Source organism: Kogia breviceps, chromosome 3 (genome assembly GCF_026419965.1).
Source record: "Kogia breviceps isolate mKogBre1 chromosome 3, mKogBre1 haplotype 1, whole genome shotgun sequence".
Taxonomy (NCBI): domain Eukaryota; kingdom Metazoa; phylum Chordata; class Mammalia; order Artiodactyla; family Physeteridae; genus Kogia; species Kogia breviceps.
Genome location: NC_081312.1, coordinates 134,126,172 through 134,140,042, shown reverse-complemented (window position 1 = coordinate 134,140,042; position 13,871 = coordinate 134,126,172). Strand labels below are relative to the sequence as shown.

At 38.9% G+C, this 13,871-nt stretch overlaps 1 protein-coding gene across 3 annotated transcripts in view; it reads left to right on the top strand.

Annotated features, from left to right (window-relative positions):
* MAP2K5 (mitogen-activated protein kinase kinase 5) overlaps nucleotides 1–13,871 on the top strand; it is a 278,593-nt gene that overhangs the window by 195,229 nt on the left and 69,493 nt on the right. For 2 of the 3 annotated variants that reach the window (XM_059058573.2, XM_067029606.1), the window contains exon 17: nucleotides 2,216–2,245. The exons of the other annotated variant lie outside the window; for it this stretch is intronic. In XM_059058573.2, the coding sequence (XP_058914556.1) occupies nucleotides 2,216–2,245 (30 nt within the window). The remainder of the gene's footprint in view (nucleotides 1–2,215; nucleotides 2,246–13,871) is intronic. 3 annotated transcript variants of the gene reach the window in all.

The window sequence follows — 13,871 nt, the reverse complement described above, 5'->3', positions numbered from 1 at the left end:
TAAGCTACATGGACAGAATTCTTCCATAGGCCCTAATGACATGTTCAACATGTACCAGAGTGAATGGTGCAGCACCTGTAGAAGGACTTCAGATAGGATGTTCTAAACGTTTTCTAGTAGTTATTAAGCTGTCAGCTTTTTCAGACGAGAGACCCTCCTCTTGCTACTTTTTCCAAATGAAAGAATGTGCAAAACTCATAATCTGCAGATGAGTGTGATGATAGGTGACAGATTTTGGTGAGCTGTCACTGCCTGTCAGTTCAGTACAGAATGGTGCAAATGCCTAGCCCACCCATTACTGCCACAAAAGACCATAGTGACTCCTTCTGAATCAATGTGCACATTCTCATTGGCCAGAAACACTGTATTTACAGAATGTAAGTCAAATCAATAGCCTGCATTGGGTGAGGGTGGAGTGGAGGCAGTGGAGAGCTGAGTCCCTCCCCTTCCTACTTAATAGCAGCATATAGACAACAGACACAATCACACAAAACTGTGAAAGGGAGTTTGATTAACATCCACACTCTCTTTCCTTCACTCTGTAGTTGAACAGATTAATGACGTCCACCAAATGAAACAATGATAGTACAACTTTATGTCTTGAAAATCTGAGAACTCTGAGTATACAAGAAATGAGTACAAGGTAACAAATCTTACCAAGTATTCATATATATATAGATATATATGTACACACACACACACACACACACACACACACACACACACACACACAGACATCCAAATGAGTGTTGGCCCTTTCCAAGTAGTCACCTTACACGGTCATATGGTTTATTCCTATTACATTGCTGTTGCTCAAACTGGTTTTAGAACTTTAAAAATTAACCTCAGCATCTTCATGTCTATCCTTATTAAGGAACAAAATATTTATTCTTTGAAGTTGGCTTTGGGTTTTGGTAATACCCATAGGCCGTTCAGACCTTAGTCAACAAATAATTTACATGATCAAAAAGCAGAGGGGCATAATTTTAAGCTCAAGATAAGATGCAGTTCTAATAAGATGAAGTAGTTGTTCTTCTGTGACTTGAAATGACTCTAAACACAGTTCCAAAAGAAGAGTTCAAAAATGTTTGAGCAGTGTCAGTGTCTTTGAGATAAGTGCACAACTTCTCAAGATCTAGAAAAGCAATGTAATATGCTGGAAAGAACCCTGGATTAAGTTGCAAGTCTTGGGGTCAGTCCCCAGGCTTCTACTGATTAACTGTGTGGAAACATCTTCCATGGGACTCTGGGGTTCTAATCTGTAAAATGGATTGATGTTTCCTTGGATCCATTCCACCTTCGAAGTTCCCTGATGTAGTGATTATACTTTGAAAATATATACAAATACCTATAAAGGATTTCAGACCTGACGATGGGCCACATTATGCAGTTGCAAAATTTAGCCAAGTTTTCTTTAAATAAATTATGGTATGTTTGGTAAATTTGATCTTATCACTTCATATCAATCCTATTCCTGGTTGAATCATTTTGTTTTCACAGGTGAGAATTCAAAGACCAAAATTAAGTGAGTGGCCTAGAAACACATAGCAGTTTACAAATTAAATAAAATTGGAAGCTGTAAGGCTTCACTTACCCAATTTCAGACCTATAGTTCCAACTTCACAGTCTTTTTTTTTTTCCAACTTTACAGTCTTGAACTGCCACTTTCCCACTAGTAGTAGCTCTTTTCTTCTAAATATGAATGGATGAAAAAAACTAACAAATAAATGAAAATAATGGCAAAATTTTCTATTTCACATGGCCCACTCCCCATTTCCTACAACTCTTCCTATAATACTTATAACTGAAAATTCTACAGAGCTGTGGGCTAGGAGTAATTAAGTGTTTCCATTTTTACAAGAGGAAAAGCCGACAGTATCCTATGGTTTTACATCTCTGTCTAGAAGAAACTGTCATACACTTGTAAATGTGAATAATGCCCGTACAGCTGACAATATTCCTAAGAGAAACTATGTAAGGGTAGTGTTTAGTTGTTAAAAATAGAATATTTTATCAGGGATACAACATTGTCCAATGTAAATGTTCATTCTATATATAGCTTTCAATGTAATTACAGCAATAATTTAGTTTGTACATTTAAGGTTGTGAGCTTTTTATATTTGCTGGATGTAATTCTGAAATTTAGTACTTGTCTGTCTTAAGATCTGCCCTGCATGCAAATCTATAACTAGACAAATATTATTTCCTTTCTCAGCTTGCTCTTGGGAGGTTTCCATATCCTCAGGTAAGATTGTTCATTACTGCCGTTTTCCACTGTGACATTCATTCCTATGTATGAAGTGCAGGGAGCAATTGTGAACATTTGAGCCACATACAAATAAATCTGTCCTGTTAAATTGAAAAGTGATATCTTAAAGGAGTCATTTAGGAGTCTCTATTGATTTTTTATTTTTTTATACTCCAGATTTTTTTCCTCTTTGTTAAAGGTTGAAAGACATCATTGTGCTCTTCCTTTGTGTGACACTGGTAATGTTTTTCCTCATCCCAACCCAGTACCATGTGCTCTTACTGAGGTTGGAAGAGGGGCACAGCCTTTTCTTGATACACTATTTGCGTTTTTGGATTCAATTAGTTATTTGAATTAAAGGATTGAGGTGAAGGGTGAAAATATCTAACCTAGGTCATTATTTTTGCTAAGCAAATAGATGGGCCCCCAATTTTATGTGGCTGTGATTTCGAACATTTTCTTTTTAAAAAATTTGCCCTTCCTAGTTACATTTCTAAGGAAATAAAATGTCCATTATGTTACCATTGCTGATAATAATCTCTATAGTAATTTCTTTAAGATTTTTATTATAGAAGAGTGCTAGCACTTAAAATATAAAGCTATTTTGTGGTTTGAAAATGATTCCCCAGTGTGTGTGGGGAAATAAGTAAAATGTCTAGAGGGATGAAAAATGAATGGTTTGACTGTTGGTTGATGCTCCCTGTTTTTCTCGCATCTTGGTCTGTACAGGCCAAAGTGCCTGGAGGCATGTCTGATTTAAAGGTGGTGTTGGTCTCTGCTCTTTAAGCATCTATTAACTTGCTATTATTATGCAAATAAGTGTTGTATTACACATACTAATTTATGCATGGTTAGATTATGCAGATGCATCACAAACATGGTTATTGAATAATAGGATGGGGCTCATTCTCTCTACCATCTTTATAAGCAGTTTTAAGCAAATTGTCCTGGTACCCATGTGGACATTTAAAGCCCCTTCACAGGCTGAAATGTCTCTTTTGTATCCTTTTTCTTTTACAGTTAAAGCCATCAGATAAGTGGAGGAGAAATCATCCAAGTTGTTAGGTTCAAGAGTGCCAGTCTCACTTTTCAAATTTGTAGGATTCTTTGTTTAAACATAATCTTTTCCTTAAAGAGAAGATCCGAAATATAATCACTTGGCATGCATGCTCGCATTTACTGAGATTTTACTGTGTACAGCCTTGCTGCTTAGCTCTAGGTAGCCCATCAAATTAAAATCACATTTTCAGGATTTATAGCTCATTAGAATATTTATCTTGGTAAGCCTCTTATTCTGTCAGTAATTTTTAAACAATTCACTGTTTGGCCAATGTATGCAATCCCCTCAAATTTTGTAAATGAAGAGAAGAGGCACTATATAACTTCTCTCTCAAACAAGTCTTAATAGAAAACTTGTATAAGCCATTTAAGAAAAAAAAAAAAATACCAAAGATTGGGAATGTAGCTGTATTCTTGAGATTCCTAATGCCTAGAGTATTTAATCAGTGAGATTTGATAAGTGATAAGTCTAAGAAATGATTGCATTTGACAAATGAAGCTTTTGAAGGCTCTGGTCAAATTTAGAAAGAGGCTGTCTACCTTTGCAGTATTGTTTTCTGGAATGTTTAAGTATATGTTTACTTGATCAGTCGAGTGGAAGTTGGAAAATTCTAATGCGCTGAACTCCCTAGGTAGCAATCACTGTTATGCCAGAGTGAGGAGAAAACTGTATTCCTTGAATCGTGATAGAATATTTTCACCAAATTGGGACTTTCATTTCAAATAATAGAAGCAGCTTTGATGCCATCAGGCCTATTTCCCAGGTCTTTCAACAGAAGTTTGTGCACTTCATTGCTGGAATCAGTAATGACTTTTGATGGAGTTGGCATTTATTTTACAGGCTACATACTATAGACTGAAGATTGGGAAAGGTTACTTTATAGATTCCTTTTCTACCCTTTTGCCTTCAAATAAAGCACATGAAGAAAAATGTTTATTTTTATAGTATCGCAGGGACTGGATTATGAAATAATACCTTCTCTTTGGTCCATACTGTCTCATTTGAACCCCTAACCACTCTGTGTGAAAGCCTCCCCTCATGAATTGGACAAACAGGATGGCTGATTTGCTCATTGTTGTACTGTAGGTGGTTTGGGGCCATTGAATCCCAAGTGGAATAGGCAGGAGTGAATCATACACTCTCACGAGTGGAAAGTGATCTCAGACAACATCGAATCAAACCTTTCTACAATATCTCTGAAAAGCAAAGTTGAACACCTCCAGTGATAGGTAACTCACTAGTGTTTACAAAGCAGCCATAGAGTCAAAGCTTTATTTACTGGGCTGAGGACTGCCTCATGTTAATTATTACCCACTGGTCTGGCCCTTGAACACATGAAAGATTTTCATATATCCTTAAGATCTCACAGTTCTGCATCCCTTCTGTACCCAGGGCTGGGTACTCAAAGTCAAATCAGGGAACCAGATCTCAGCTGCCTTCACTAGTGGCAAGCTGAGGAGACTGGCCTGTTTGAAAGAACTCTAGACCAGGAGCCAGAAGATTAGGATTAGAACCCAGGTCTAACAAGCTCCGGTCACTGCAGGCCTTAATTCTTGCTTTGGCCTGTTTAGTCATCTCTAAAATGAGCATCCTGATACCTACCTTTCCTATCTGATTAGAAGTATGCAGATCAAATAAGATTATGGATATGAATTTCTAATCCTCAACCAAAGGTTGCAAGAGGATGTGCTCGCAACCTGCCAGCTGCAGCTGGAGCAGAGTGTAAAATGAGCAGAAGGGAAAGAGGGGAGGCGAGGCCAGCATCCAGACTCGTCCTTCCCCCAGCCCAGCGTCAGTGCTGCTGACAGCGTCGTTAGCAGCGTCTCTTCCTGCCTGTGACACACTGTGTATCTGGTGGGGATGCAGATGAGGGAGCGGGGGGTTGTTGGGAAGATAGCAGAGAGAGTCAGTAGCCTGGGACCAACATAAAGGTTAAAGGACTGGATTTTTGTTGAGATAATCATTCTCCATGAACTTCATTGTTTGGGGGGTTGGGTTTTTATCTGTTATTTGAAATCACTGTCTATTTTAGTTTCCTTTAGGCCTTGAAGTTGCTTAGCCTCACTGGCATGCAGTTTAGGGCTCTATGGAAAGAAAGGTTAGGAGTCATTATAAATACACGGTCTTATCACTACAGCTTATAATAGGAGGAACAACGATGTCAGGTTCACCTAGCACCTTTCCGACATCCAGCTCCAAAGCACTTGCTGTTATCTGACTCGGGCTGTGTATCCCACCTGCAGGGACTGTTATTTCCAGCCTCCAGGTGAGCAGACTGAGTCTCAGAGATATGAGGCGCCTTGCCTTGGGGATGAATGGGTAAAGTTAGATCTAGGACTTGCAGGCGACTAAACCAAATGACTGGCTCTGTGAACACTGATTTTGGTTTGCTGTTCGAACCACTGCCCTCCTTCCCGCTCAGCCCCACCAAGCCCTTCTCCTGGCTCTCCTTCTCTGCCCTCGGGAGGCCTCCTGTGTAGATGAGAAGGGTTGTGCCATGGAAGATGATGACAAGACCATTCCCTAGAGCCCTTTTGCTTTTCTTACCATGTGTTTAGCAGAGTGATGGATCTGGAGGGACCCAGAGCTCTCACTGACCCCAGTGCCATTAAGCTCTGGGTGCCTGTGAAGGATATTCCACAATAGCATAATGAAAAATTGTGTTTTTAGACATCTGGTGAACAGATAGTATCTCAATTTCTTGAACAATTTAGCTTTAATAGTCATCGGGAAAAAATGTGCACGTCCGGACAAGGACTAGAGCTGTGTATAGTTAATCATGTAGATCCAAATCCAGTTGACTTAAAAAACATGATGGTGGACAATGGTTTGTTTAATGACATCATAATTTAGGAGAAATGAAAAAGATTGCCTGCTAAAAACTGTCATCCTTCATTCAAACTTTACAACTGTACCCTGCATTAGGATGATAGTAAATCCATTACGGAGACTTCTCAGGGGATGTGCCAGCTCTGGCATTTGGAAATTGGTAAGCAAGATGCCACAGGAAGGTGAAGATAATATAGATACAAATGTATTTAAGGTACTTTTGCATGTGTAAAAATGTTCTTCTTCTTTTGGCTACATTTCCCGATCTTGGTTAATAAGTTACATCAAAATGACCTGAAGTTAAAAAAAGGAAAAAAATCTGAGCAAATAGTGCCCCTGGTATTGTAAAGCTTTGAATGTTTTCACACCCCATTAATTTATTACTTCTCTTTCTTCATCTTTAAATTTCATTTTTTTTTTCAAAAATTCCGACTCCCTGCTGCTGCAGTGATTTTCATCTTGTTGTTAATTTTCCCTGCTCCATATGGAGCTCCAGACATTTCACCTGGAGGCTGTACTAGATTTTGCTGTAGTGATTGTACTTCCGGAGGCCAAAACTGTCATTTAGGGTTCCTGGTGCATCTGTCTGCGCCAGGCTTTTCACTGGCATGGGAGAGTGTGAATAACAAATTGGATGCACCTGAGATTCAGATGATTAGTGTGTTTTGTGAATCTCCCCGACTTGTAAGCAGATAGCTCTGGGGTGCGGGGGAGGGCTAAACAGCAACTGGGTGAATCTGTACTCACACCTTACATTTGGGGCTTTGCAAGGGAAGTGCAAACATCCTAGGCAGTCTGAGTGCAGAGAGAGTAACAAATATTTCATCCTGCCTTGTCATTGATTAGAAAAGAGCCTTTAATTTCATTTCACCCCATGTTGTGATTAATTTGCATTCTTTGTCAGAAGTTAATGGAGTTTTTTATGGTTCACTCTGAAATCCTTGAAGACATCAGACTTGATCTGATGTTTATACAACCGCCAGCGGAATTTTTTCGTTTGATTGATGGCAAGCTTGATGTTATTCCAAACGGCTTTTTAAGCTGTTTTTAAGAATTATTTGAATAAAATGCAAGCAAGATATTGTTGTAATGATCAAGATTATCTGTTAAAAATCTGTTTCAAATAAAGAAGGTGATAAGTAGTAAAAAGGATCAAAAATATGAGATATAGTGAATAGTGATGTTATTTGTTAAAATACATAACAATGGCATCCAAATAAATTATTGCAATATATAGAGATCACTTTTATTGAAAAAACATACCATCATCTGGCCAAATAGAATAATTAAGGCCAAGGCAAAAGGAAAGTCTGCATCTTTGGGATTAAAAATCTTTACTACCAATTGGCATTTCTCATTTATTCTGCCACCTTTTGCCACCAATGTACGAAATAGAGATCTGCTGTTCTTAACTCGAGGAGACAGGGTCTGTCAGGCCTGTTAGCTGAACAAAATGATGACATATTACTTGTCTCAATAAAGACGCATTCTTAAATCCCAATACAAGTTAAACATAAGTGGATAATAGAGGATTTTAAGTGAAAGACATGTATTCTTAATAGTATAATGACTGTCCTTTTTCACAAGACAGTACAGAAATGAAAATATCCTGTTGTTAAAAAGCAAAATACCCCACTTGTTCATGGGTAAGAGAAACATGTGTTCACCCCCCGTACACTGTATATCAAAGTATGAAGGAAGCTGTAGGCGGCATTTGCTCAGAACCCCCTGCTACTAACCAAGGAAATATGTTTTGCAAATGCTTTTTGATTACTGATACCATTTGTTTGATTTGGGGGCTTTGCCTTGCTTCAGCAGATCCTTGCTTTGCTGTGATTGCTGCTAGTGAGACTTACTCATAGGTCAAAAAGCTACTTATCTGAGCACTTTCATTTAAAACAGATTAATTTATTTGCTGTATCTGAAAGTTTGCTAAATAATTGGGTGGTTTTAATTTAAGTTACTGCTTTCTGATCCTTGTATTAACATGATCTAAGGTCCTTTTTATTATATGCAATCCATATTATTGACCACAATTGCCCTGTTTTCATTTAAATGTAAGCAGCTTGTCAAGTAGAAAATATTTTGTTTAACTTGGCCTGGAAACCTGCTATTTTAATGTGTCTGAGGGTTTTTTTTTCAATTGACAGACTGTCTTTTAAACATACGTTTATTTTGTAGTAATAAATTGTGCTCTGGATAGACTATTTGTCTTGTAATAAAGTAGAAAGCATATGTTCTTAAAACTATTTAAAAATATTAAACATTTTTCAAAAGTTAATGTCAAAATACTAGAGTTTTTACACCTAATTTTATTCATGTTTTAAAATCCTTTGAGTATATTATTATTAATCCTAATTTTGACAATTTAATATGGTTTTATATTCAGTGTTAAATTCACACTATAAATATCACTGTCTTATTTATGTATTAATGTACTAATTATGCCTAGACCAACCTAGTATTGCAAAATTAAACCTAAAAAGTTTGCCTTCTTTGAAAAGAGGTGTTTGGAATCTATGCTTTGTTGCATGAACTTTTTGAAATTTGAACATCAAGGTTTTAGTAAACTGTAAGTATCCAGATTTTGTGTGAGATCTCTGGTCAAAGGAAAAAACAACAGTGGGTTAATACCCCAACTTCAGGTTCTAACCTTTAATTGGCAAGAGTCCAAAAGAGTGATGATATGTGTGCAGTTTTATTTTTCCAAACATTGCTAGCCTACATGTTTTAATTCATTGTTTATTTTCATCCTCACTATTGAGGATATAGACAGTTAAAATATACTGATATTTCAAGACATAAAATCAGATTTTATGTTCCATAAAATGCAGAGGTGAAATTTAGGTGATATGAAGATGTTCACTGACACACATTTGCTTCTTCCCAGGAATTTTTTAATTGCCTATGTCAAATTTTTCTCCCAATGTCTATTTCATACTTATCAAGAGGTCTCATAACTTTATTTGCTTAGTCTATGCTGAAGACAGGAGGTGGGTTCCCACTATATCTTTAAAATGGAGCAGAAATGGAAGAGAAATCATCCCCCAAATGTGGGTAGCTTAGAAATGTGAAACTTTCCATTAAAGATAAATTATTTGTTAATACCTCAATTGAGGTATATGTAGTTAGCCAGCTAGGTTAGTGATTGTCTCTATTATTTTAAAAAGCACTAACCCAATGTTGGTTTGGTTTTATAGCACCTTCTAAACTATTTTATGACATACATCTCAGTTTAATTGAACACGTATTTGTCATTGAGCATCTACTCTGTCCTGGCACTGTGCTAAGCACTGGGAGTACAGAAGTGAAACAGATGTGGTCCCTACTATCAAAAGTCCAGTGCAGTGGGAAGAAAAACATAAACAAATGACAGTTGATATAAAAGGAGCCCTACAGGAGGTACTATGCTCTGGCCTCAAGAGTAAGAGGTCAGCTCACTTTAGGAAACTATGGTTTCACAGGGTAGATGATGCTTGAGCTGAGGCTCTAAAGCTAGAAGGATGGAAAAGAACTTTCCAGGTACTCTAGTCAAGAGGAGAGTCATCTGGGCTTCCCTGGTGGCGCAGTGGTTGGGAGTCCGCCTGCCGATGCAGGGGATGCGGGTTCGTGCCCCGGTCCGGGAGGATCCCGCGTGCCGCAGAGCGGCTGGGCCCGTGGGCCATGGCCGCTGGGCCTGCGCGTCCGGAGCCTGTGCCCCGCAATGGGAGAGGCCGCGACAGTGAGAGGCCCGCGTACCACAAAAAAAAAAAAAAAAAAAAAAAAAGAGGAGAGTCATCTTGTAAAAGATAAAGGTCTAAAGCAGCATGTTGTATTTGATGTCCTTGCAGTACTTCAACTCAGTAGGTTACTGCTGCTACTGTGACATTCATCTCCCTAATAGTTTGGGAATGTCCTTAGATGACTTTTAAAGCAACACTGGGAGGGAAGTAAGAAAGGGTTGGTAGAATGATAGAGGAGAGAAGTGCTGTATCAGGATGGAGATGGCACATGTAGCAGAGACCACATAATGAAATTGAGCTTGAGAATTTCATGAATCCCTTTGAGATGACTGAGAGCCAGTCTGAGGTTGGAAATCACTGCATTTTAAGATTTCTACCCTAAGGTCAGTTGGCACATGCCTCTGAGGGGTTCCCTGCCACCCTTTATGAGTTTAACTTGGCATATCGTAGAACATTTTCTAGACTGCTAGAGGATTGGTCGTCATGATCAAATGAGCTAATACCTAAGAGACCACCTTGAAAAAAATAAGGTGGTAAATAAGAGCAAGGTAATATTAGTATTATTTATATTTCCAGAAAGTACTTCAGGGATTTACCTATGTAACTCTGAAAATATATGACCATGTCTCACTCCAGTTAGGACTAAAATGAATTACTTTTCTGATCCCATAAGAGCCTTCCTTTACAGTCTTTCTTTTTTGTGTTATAATTTATCATTCACAATCACAGTCATTAATGTATAGAATTATATGCAGAATCTAGTCATTTTTAATTCAGTAACTGGGGACCATGATTCTTTTACAATTTTTAAATAATCAGTTTAGCCCAGAAATAGAATTGAAGTTTGAAGTAATGAACTTGGTGCCCAGTCTGGCTTTCAGGGCTGACTTCACTATCTTCTTTTCCTCTTAGACTTTGTGTTCTGGAAGGCCTTCCATTTTTCCCCCTTTGGTTTCATTGGTACTACCTCATGGAATCATAGAGTTTCAGGATGTGAGGAGATTTTACAATGGTCTAGTCCAACTCATTTATTTTACAGAGGAGGAAAGGGGGGGTCCATAGCCCTTAAATGACTCACTGATGATTACCAGATATTTGGCAAAAGGATCAGACTGTCTCCCACTCTAGAGGGAGGGGGCAGGGGGAGAAAGTGAGAGAAGGCACCCAGAGGCTTTGAGCCCAAATAGCTATCCTTATTTTACACACCCATCCACTCAAGTACTGCCTCCAACTGGTGTGTCTCCAGAGATGGAAATTACTGTTGTAGGATGCTCCGTGCCTGTCAGGTAATTGCTGATGGATATGGATCCCTGGGGGGAAGTGGTCTTCAACAGCAGTAGTAGCAGCAGCAGCAACAACCAGACAAAGACATCAACTTTATTGCACCTCCAATGTTTTACTTATCACCATTCAGTATAGAAAACTTGGGTAGATTTGGGGCTAGGGGCTCATTGGCATCCAAGTTAAAAAGGGGGCAGACCTGGCCAAGCTTTGTTTGATTACAGATTACTTTTTATATATTTAACAGTTCTGGATTAATGCCTGGGGAGTTTGGGAATTCTTCCTCAACTAAAATGTTAATGATGCTAAGAACGCAACCTTCTTTAGTGCCAATAAAACAGACAAGCTAAGTTCATTGAAAAATCAGTGAGTTGCCTAAAAGGAGCAAAGAGCTGATTCGATTTAAGACTGGAGATTGCCCAGGACACACCAGGTGGAAAGAGGGTACCAGGGACTGCTAGGAGCTAAGAAAGGAGGCCGTTGTCTGTTTACGCTCAGAGCCAAGGTGTCGTCCCCAAAGAATTGTGGGAAACTGAGGAAAGCAATTAGAACCAAGTGTAGACTCTGTTGTGCTGTACACTGTCAAGGTCTATAGGTGGTGGCACCATGGGGGGAAGGTAAGGAAGTCTGGGGAAAGAAAGACCAAAGAGGGTGATGGAGCTTGTCTTGTTTTCTGTTCAGAAACAGGTTTCAGAGAGCACCATTCTGGGCATGAGGAGACCTCGACCCCAGTCCTAGCTCTAGTTTGGTACAATACAGTAAACAAAAGAATGTTCCCAGCTAAAGGCCTCCCTCCAGCCCCTGCTCTTTGGTCAGCCCTATGCCTGCTTGGTAGCCAGGCAGCTGGAAATGCTCAGTGACTCAGGGCAGAGGCAACTGGGGTACAACAAGTGACACACCCAACAAGTGACAAATTAAATCATTATCAGTATATGGTTTCTGCCCAGCCACACACACAGAGTTATTAACCTGAGTTCTGGTCCTGGCTGTTCCTGTTAGTTGTTTGACCTTATTTCTTTTCAGACCTCAGTTTTCTCATCTGGAAACTGATGGAGGTGGCCTAGGTCAGTCACATGCCAAATACAGTAGGTGGGCATCCACTCTCTGGACACATACACACATGCATGCACACATGAACACATTATCTGTTAATTTTCAAAATGTGTCTAAGTAATATCTTGTATGAACTAAGAGTTATTTGGTAAACAAAGACTGAAAAATGCTGGACTATATACTTCTGTGGTCTCCTTTCATCTTGTATGAACAGTTTCCTCCTCTTTTCTACACCTTCCGCCACCTTACTCAGCACCATCTCCCCATGTCCTCCCTTAGAGTTTATTGAAACCTTATTTTACTTATATCAAAATATGAGAGGTGTGAACCGAAACTCTAAAACAGAAGTCAGACTTTCTTCAGTTCATTCTAGATCCATGACTTCTTCTCTTTAAACCTATTTTGAATTTTACAGTCAAGCCAGTAAGACACACATTAATTAACATCGTTATATGTGACTGTATTTCAAGATTTTTTTTTGTTTCCTAATCCTGTATGAACCATGTATTGGCTGCAGTTACAGCTTATCTCAGAATCTTAGCAGGCCAAAAAATGTTGTCAGATATATCCTGGTTAAAAAAAAAAAAAAAAGGAGCGATATGTGGAGTCTTAGCTCACAAAGAAAACCTTCCTTGCAATGCCTAAAAACATGACTTGTTTTGGGGGGCATGGGGAAGCTGTCTTAGAAATTTACAGCATCCTGAATCTAGTGAACTATATTTTATACAAACATTCAGTGACATTTAGAGGTGCGTGCAAGCCCTGTGCATAAGTCTCAGCTCTGCCGCTGAATTTCAGGGAACTTAATAAGTCACTTTGTTTTTGTGGACCAGCAATTATATCTTATCCATCATCTGAGTCCTAGAGTCTAGTACAGTGGCTGGCACAGAGTAAGTACTTCATAAACATATATTAATTGATGAATTGATGATTTAGTTTAATTTTACTTTTTTTACATGTTGGCAATAGCATGTTTTAGAATCAGCAGGAACTAAGAATCAGTACACATCCTTGGGCTTTAAATTAATAATTTCATCCTCTTTTCTTCCATGTCCATATTTCCACTCTACCCTGCCAGCATTAATACCTGAAGAATAAAAGCTTCCAAGGAGATGTGATAGTTGTCTTCAGATATTTGAGGGTTCTCTGTAAGAAAGGATGTGGATTTGTACTGTTAGGGTAGAACTGGAACAGGAAGTAGAATGGACAGTCAGAAAGCGTAAGCTCCGCATTACTGTATGTATTCAGACAGAAGTCCAGTCGGCAGGGGTGTAAAGGAGGGATTCAAGGGTCAGATGGGGCGGAAGCTACATCAGATTAAAAAGCCTTTCAGGTGCTTTCAGACACCAAGTCTATGAGTCTGCTTCAGTGTTGAGCAAGACTCTCCTCAGCCAAACAAATAAAAGGTTGTTGCATTTTCTGTCAGTTACAGGGGAAAGACAACAGGTAGAAACTTCATCAGACTTGTCTAGATTCTGTAATTGGTTTAATGATCCACTCATTTTGACTCTCAACCACTCTGTCAGTGTGAAACACATAAGAAATAGAAGAGTACAGGAAAGAAGTAATTCTTTTTCAGCCCAAGACTTATACACTTCTCTGTTTCTCTCCACTGAGCCAACTATGTGACGTGGCTATCAAAAATGTGAATGCACTTGTAGCCTCTATGACGGTCTAC